The 7,788-nt window shown below is 31.7% G+C and overlaps 1 protein-coding gene across 1 annotated transcript; it reads left to right on the top strand.

Moving 5' to 3' along the window:
- Nucleotides 1–2,442: 2,442 nt before the first annotated feature.
- LOC120592787 (NKG2-A/NKG2-B type II integral membrane protein-like) lies at nucleotides 2,443–6,824 on the top strand. Its single transcript, XM_039850467.1, has 5 exons — nucleotides 2,443–2,500; nucleotides 4,214–4,430; nucleotides 4,822–4,917; nucleotides 5,458–5,511; nucleotides 6,033–6,824. Exons 2-5 carry the CDS (start codon nucleotides 4,244–4,246, stop codon nucleotides 6,194–6,196), a joined length of 501 nt encoding a protein of 166 aa, XP_039706401.1. The 5' UTR covers nucleotides 2,443–2,500; nucleotides 4,214–4,243; the 3' UTR covers nucleotides 6,197–6,824.
- The last annotated feature ends 964 nt before the right edge of the window (nucleotides 6,825–7,788 follow it).

Below are 7,788 nucleotides of genomic sequence, written 5' to 3'. Positions count from 1 at the left end.
AGATTCGAGGCAATCTCTATCAAGATTCCAATCGTATATTTTAGAGAGATTAAAAAAAGTACTAATTATATGGAACTATCAGAGACCTTCAATACCCCAAATATCTGAGAGAACAGACAAAGCAGGATGTATCACACTTCCTTATTTCAAGCTGGACTGTAAAGCTGTAGTCGTCAAATACTGTATGATTACATAAGTAGAATCTAAGAACAACAACAACAAAAACAAATCCATAGAAAATGATGTCAGACTGTGGTCACCAAGGTGTGGGGATAGGGGATGGGGAATTTCAGGAAGGTGGCCAAAAGGTATAAAGTCCAGCTATAAGATAAATTAGTACTAGGGAGGTAAAGTAATGGCTATAGCTAACACTGCTATATGATATGCAGCAGCTCCCCTGGTATCTGCCGAAGATACATTACAATTCCCCAGTGCATGCCTAAAACCAATAATGCGGAACCCTACATATACCATTTTCCCTATACATACATACCTATGATAAAGTTTGTTATAACTTTGGCATAGTAAGAGATTAACAATAACTAAGAAAAAATAGAACAATTATAACGATGTACTGTGATAAAAGTTTTGTGACTATGTTCTCTTTCTCAAAATATCTTATTGTACTGCAATCACTCTCCTTTTCTTGTGATATTGTGAGACGATGAAATGCCTACATGATGACATGAAGCGAGGTGCATGACATAGGTACTGAGACATAGCACAAGGCTACTAGTGACTTTCTGTCCATATGTCAGAAAGAGGATCATCTGCTCAGGATGATGCTGGATCATCAAGCCATGGTGATATCAATGGTTGGATGTCAGAGGTAGATAATGTCAGTGGTTAAGGATCTTTTATAGTTGACAGTATTTTTGCCACATACTTTCTGAAGAGCATCAAAAATTGCTGTCTTTCTTTTTAACTCAGAGTATTTATGCAGAAGTTGAAACAGTTTCCTGATCATAAGGGTGAATTTAATGCTGCATTCCATCTGATGATCTTGTTCCATAATTTTTGTAAAATAAGGGTACCTTGAATACAAGCACTGTAATACCAAAACAGTCTATGTGATAGTCGAGACTGCTACTATGTGACTACTATGAGGCAAAAAGCATCCACCTTTTGGATACGCTGGATAAAGGGTTGATTAGAGTGCTGGGTTGAACTGAGGCGGGCAAGGAAATATTGTACCAAACTACTCAGAATGGAGCACATTTTAAAATTTATGAATTGTTTATTTCTAGAATTTTTCATTTAATACTTAGTTACTGCACTTGACTCTTTTTAACTGAAACCATGGAAAGCAAAATGCGGATAAGGGGAACTACTGTATAATAAAGTTAAGAGAGTAAATGCTCATCATAAGAAAAAATTTTTCTTTTTTTCTTTTCTTTTTTCTCTTCTTTTTATAATATCTATATGAGACGATGATGCTAGCTGAAGCTATGGTAGTAAATCATTTCACATATGTGTAAATCAAACAATCACGTTGTAAAGTTTTGTTTCTTTTGTTGCTCATGTGTCTTTAACTTGTGTTTTAAAAGCTACTTTTTCTGCCCTTTCCTTTTTTTGGATAAGGAGAAATATTTTTTAATTACCTTTGTTTTCTCACTATATAGACTTGGGCTTTTGTCATTTACAACAAATAACTTATTAAAATACAATAATTAGTTGTCTTTGTAAGAAGAATCAACAAAAAATATAACTGTTATGTAATAGTTCAATCTCTGTCATGGTAATATAGTTCAACACCGCTTAATGTACTATGCTTCAAAAGACATTATTTTTGTCAGGCAAAATCTAAAAACTTATTTCAGAATCATAAGGTGAATAAAAAATTTTTGAGAACTAGGGCAGCGATATTGGGAAAATAAATTTGGAAATTGCTGATCATTGTGAAAGTTGAAATTACCATAAAGTTGAAAATGTTGGAATTCTTCAAAATATTAGTGACAAATATCATTAAATATCCATTGGTATGAAATTGTGATTTTAGATTTTTTTCTTTAAAATAGAAATGACATAATGAGGATAACAGGAAAAGAAGTATGTAATTCAAGGATGTAGCAACCCTGCCTAAGAGTAGAATTTAAACATCTAAGATGCTCTTGCCAAGGCTTAAGTTTTAAGAGTTTGTGATTGAGATGGAAGCAAATAAACAGCATGAGTGGTCAAGTCTTTTGTCCCCTGATATCTTTTAGAATAAGACACCTGTTTCTCAGAGTCACATGCCAGTGGACAATCTAAATGACACACCATCAGCCAGAGTATCCTATATTCTGAAGGTGTGTATGAGATAAACTGAATTCAAGATAGCTCGAGTGTAAGAATTTCCTGTTCAAACTTAAAGTGACAGATCAATACGAAATCTACTTTTTCCACTCTTGCTTCTCTCTGAGCCTTCACGGTGCAGCCTGTGAAGACCACAGATATAGTTTGTTTACAAGAGTAACCTGGTCTCCCACTAAAGGATGCATGTCTTTCTGGCCTACAGAAGGTATGTGTCTCTGCTCTCCTGTCTATTAGCCCATCTCCTATAGTGGGAGATTACCAATGCTGGATGTGATGCAACCTAGGTACAATTAATATACTATCAAATCAAAGAGAACATTGGTATGTTTATTCAAATAATTCTGGACAAAAAATACAAATAAAATATGAGCATGTTGGAGTATTTCTTAAACAATTCAAATTCTTGCCTGTGGAGAATAACTCAAGTGCATTCACACATGTATAATGCGGTGTGTAAACCAAACAATTTAAAGTAAAATCCCATAAGAATCACAACGAGGAACAGTTACTATTAGATTTTTTAATCAGTGCAGACGTAATTATAAGTAATAGTTTATATTTGGCCTTGACTTTAAATATAGATTCTTAAAATGAATTATTTTAATTACTCATACACTTACTTAGATTAAGTAAAAGCCGTTGGCTGTTAATAAAAATCAGGATGAGTTAGCTCCCATGAAATGCTAATTTAAGCTTAAAAATAAATAATGAAGAGATTTTTTTAAAAATTAAACAAAACATTGGAAGAAAAGTTACCACATTTATAAAGAGACTCTTGTCTAATGAATTCTGTACTGGGTCTAACTGATATGAATTAGAAATAATAATATGATAATTTGTTAGAATAGTAATCAGCATAACTCATTATTGAGAGTTTATAAAAGCCATATTATATATTAATTGTCTTACATGCATTATATCTACATATTTTTATTTCCACGTTTCGTTAGTAAATTAAGTAGCCAGACACCAAGGGACTATTTAAAGATCATATATTATAAATTTCAAAGCTGGATTTATTCTAGAACTCAGAGACCGCAGAGCCCATTGACTGAATTATTAAATTACATTGTTCGAGTCATTACCATTGCTCACAAAACCAAAGCTACGCTCACTGACTTGACATCCTGAGGTGCATTTTGGAAGTGTGAAGCAACAGTGTTCTTCTATAAATGATGTACGCGTTCATTTATTATTACATAGCTTTATATCTTTTCCTTTAAATCAAATGCCAGTTTCCTGTGCTACAGAAATATCTTAACAATTTTATTGTTGTTTTTACGTCGGTATGTTTAGGTTTTGACTTTGTGTGTCCGTAGCATTTTTCAACATATAAAATATTTCTTTAAAATTGTAATAATTTCTCATAACTTCACAATCATTCAAAATAAAAGATCATTTGATAACAACTCATTCTCTTTACTAAATAACTATAAGTCACCAAATAAATTTAATTTAGTGCAGGAAATGACCATATGTGCCAACACTGCTAATCCCTCTTCTTTGAGCACTCAGTCTTTAACCATTATTGGATTTCAGAACTATCATAAATATTATGATCCCTTTTTTTGAATAAAGATTTTGAATTTTTAATACAGACATGCTAGTGGTGTTAAAACATTTCTGTAGATTCTAATTTATATTGAGGATATTATTATTTGTGAAATTATTTATTCCTCATTAATTTATCGCTTTTCAGTGCTCCAACTAATAATATATTGTCAAATGTAAAATATCTTTAAAAAATATATTTAATCATGAGACAATTGCTTAAAGCTCTAAGGGTTTTTAGAACACCTTTAGTTTTTTCAACTGGGAAATGAGCCCAATAGTCACCCTTTACTCCACCCAGTTTTACTCTGCTAGGCATCTTGGTTAGTGCATATACCATTTATTCTTAAGCACACTTACCTCACAGCAGAGTCCTGGACACCACTCAGCTGCAGAGATGAGTAACCAAGGCGTAGCCTATGCAGAACTGAATGTGGCCAAGTATTCAAAGGGACAGCAACTAAAACCTAAGGGCACGAAAAGCTCCACCTCAGTAAGTAAGCAGGAGATAACCTACGCAGAATTAAACCTTCAAGATGCTTCTCAGGATCTTCAAGGGAATGACGAGAAATTCCACTGCAAAGGTAAAACATTTAACAGATATACAGTATAACTGTTCCAGGATGTTTAGTTAAGTTGCAGAGATGTGAAGAAAGAATAGGAGATAGACTCACATTTTTTCTTTTGTGAAGATAAGAACCTGAAGTTGGAATACAATATCCTAACATGAATTCTCAGGACTAATTTTATTCAGGTATCATTGTAAGGTGCAGTCTTTGCCCAACAACTCATGGGGCATCATATATCCTGAAAATGCAGTGGTGTTTCTGAGCGGAAGATTACAATGGTAGATATCGTTTTGGGGGTCCAAGCTATGGATACAATTCTTTGTGCATGTTGGTTCTCCGTGTGTAAACTGTCTAAGCATTTTCCTCCATCTGTCCTTTCTCAGTGTTACCATTTCTCTCCCTGTAGCTTTACCATCACCTCCAGAGAAGCTCATTGCTGGGATCCTGGGGGTCATCTGCCTTGTCTTGATGTCCACTGTGGTAATAATAGCTGTTGTTACCTGTAAGTAAATTTTTGAAATGTTATAAGAGAACTTTTTCTTCGTTTAGAGGCACATCATCAGTGCCTCCAAACACTTTATAATATTCAGGCATAGAACTCTCATTTTACTTATGCATTTAGACTAAATGTGAAATGTTTTTCTGAATAAGTCCAAGGTATAAATATCAGAATGTTCGTAGAAAGTTTTTTATAAATATATGCATATATATATGCACATACATATATATATTTTGATTTCATAACTCGAGACATACTTTGAGAGGCTAAAAGACCTTATTGGGAAATACAAATTCATTCTTAAGATTGATTAAATCTAATTTGCAAGAGATGGTGAAGTTTCATCCTTTAGGGTTTTGGAATAGTTTTCCCCAAACTCTTTTATTACTTTATTAATTTTTCTTAGTACAGTCAGCTTTATCCCAGATTATTCTAATCCTAAATATGTCAAATTTCAAAGTAAGAAACAAAAAGTGTTAAGATTCATTTAGATTGTTGAAAATATTATTTTTTTAGTTCTAATTACTTTGTGTATTTTTTTAGCTACCTTAATCCCAAAGCAGAATAATTCCTCCTTGGTAACAGGAATCCAGAAAGGTACAGAATGGTTTTCAAACTTCTGATATTAGTAGTTTATACTTTGCCTTTAACTCAGAGTGGATTTACATAGTAATAGTTTTATATATATTGGGTAATTATAATATTGGGTAATAGATATTCATAAATAATAATTATAGGAGAATGTTCTTTCTTACACAACATCATGAAGAAATATTCATTTTAAATCATCATACCCATTGTTGCCATTTGACTGTAATTTCCTTCTGCTATACTATGAAACAAATAACTACTCTTTAAAAAGGTGGCAGTGTTCATTAACAATCAGGACATGTGTTAGAGTGGATATTGTTGCTTGTGCGTTTTCTTGTTAAGGGCACATACATTAGGGGCTGAGAGGCTGACTCTTCTCTGTGAGTGTGTGTGACTGTGTTTTGTTTCATATGTAGCAGCCAGTGAAGGTGCGTAGATACGTTATGCACATATATGTTTATACTTATGCAAATGTAAATTAACTTTTACTTTTTAAAATTCAAATTGTTTTTTGACAATTTTTTCAGCTTTTCATTGTGGTCGTTGTCCAAAGGAATGGTTTACGTATTCCAACGATTGCTATTACTTTAGTAGCAAAAGAAAAACATGGAATGAGAGTCTGACGGCCTGTGCTTCTAAGAAATCTAAGCTGCTTTATATAGATAATGAAGAAGAAATGGTAAGATTCTAAATGTTTCCAACATTTTATTAAAAGATTTCTTTGGTCTATTGGATATTGTAGAATATATTCATTTTTTTGTAAATAACTGTAGTTTATCTTAAAGTCTGTTAATATACCATTGTTTGACACTGTAATCTTTCATTTCTATTTTATGCCATTAATGAACATATGATAATTTCCAGTTTTTAGATTTCATAGACAACCATGTTTCCATAATTGCATTTCTCGCAAATAAATTTTGCTGTTTATTTTTACAATATATCAAGGAAACTAATCGTATCATCTTTGTGCAGATTGATTACAAACTGGAAAGAACCATGTAATTATAAATCAGATCATGAAACAGAAGTTTCCAGTTTGCAGTAGCCCTTCTCCTGTGTATCTTCTCAGAAGTTCTCCCTCCTTACATAACCATTATTGTGATTTTCAAAATTAGAATTATCTTGGCTTAATTTCGAACTTTATATAATGAGGATCATTCGATATGCATTTTATGTGTCTCCTTTTATTCCCATATGACATTTTTGCAATCATTCTATACTATTGCATTTATCTGTACTTTGTTAATTTTCAGTGCTATAATTGTATATACATGACATTTTTAATCTATCTTACTCAGAATATAGTTGTTTTATTAATGTGTGGTTATTATGAATAATTATTTTATGAAAACCCTTATGTATATTTTCTCCAATTCTGCATTCATAATTTACATATTATATATAAATGCCAAGTAGAAAAGATATGTAATATAAATGTTATATTTATAACATAATAATAATATATAAATATAATTATATTGTTACAATTACATATATAGAATTATAATATATTGTTCTATATGTGACAAATAAAATTGCAGCATCATAGATATATGTATATGAACAATTTATTTAATTATCACTACTTTTTTTTTGGTTTACTGTGTAAATACATATTTAACATATAGTCCTTTGATCTAAAACAGCACTATCAAGATTTTTAATGTTATAATTTCTTATCATTGCAAAAAAGTGTTATTATGACATAAATAGGCGTTTTCCTGATTACTATTAGATTGAACACATCTTTTTCGCTACTAGTCATTAGGACATTCTCTTCTGTGAGAAAGATAAGTGCCTGTTTATGACTTCTGCTATATGCTGTCTGTCATTTTTCTTCATAGCAGTTCTTTTTATCTTTCAAATATGAGCTCTTTATTAAATTTATCAGATATAAATCGCTGTTTTGACTCCATGATTCCATTTTCACTCTCTTCTTGGAGATTTTTAATGACCAGAATTTATTAACTGTTAGCATAGTCCAACTTATCATTTTGGGTGTTAGTGATCATTCGGACATGTTTCAGAAATCAGTCCAAGTTCATGAAGATAATCTCCTACATTACTCTCTAGGGTATATCTTTTTTCTTTATTTATTAATATTTACATTTAAGTCTATAATCCGTTGAGATTTAATTTTTTGGGGGCTCTGTATTTGTGACTCTGTGCGGTAGAGGTGAAGTTGATACTTTTCTACACATTATGTAATCGATGGGTCATAATTTATCGTGAGGATTATTTTTTTATGAGTAATTATATTTACATATATAATTCTACATA

The sequence above is a fragment of the Pteropus medius genome, unplaced genomic scaffold (genome assembly GCF_902729225.1).
Source record: "Pteropus medius unplaced genomic scaffold, Ma_sr-lr_union100, whole genome shotgun sequence".
Classification (NCBI taxonomy): Eukaryota; Metazoa; Chordata; class Mammalia; order Chiroptera; family Pteropodidae; genus Pteropus; species Pteropus medius.
The sequence above is the reverse complement of the archived record's forward strand: the minus strand, read 5'-3'. Positions and strand labels throughout refer to the sequence as shown.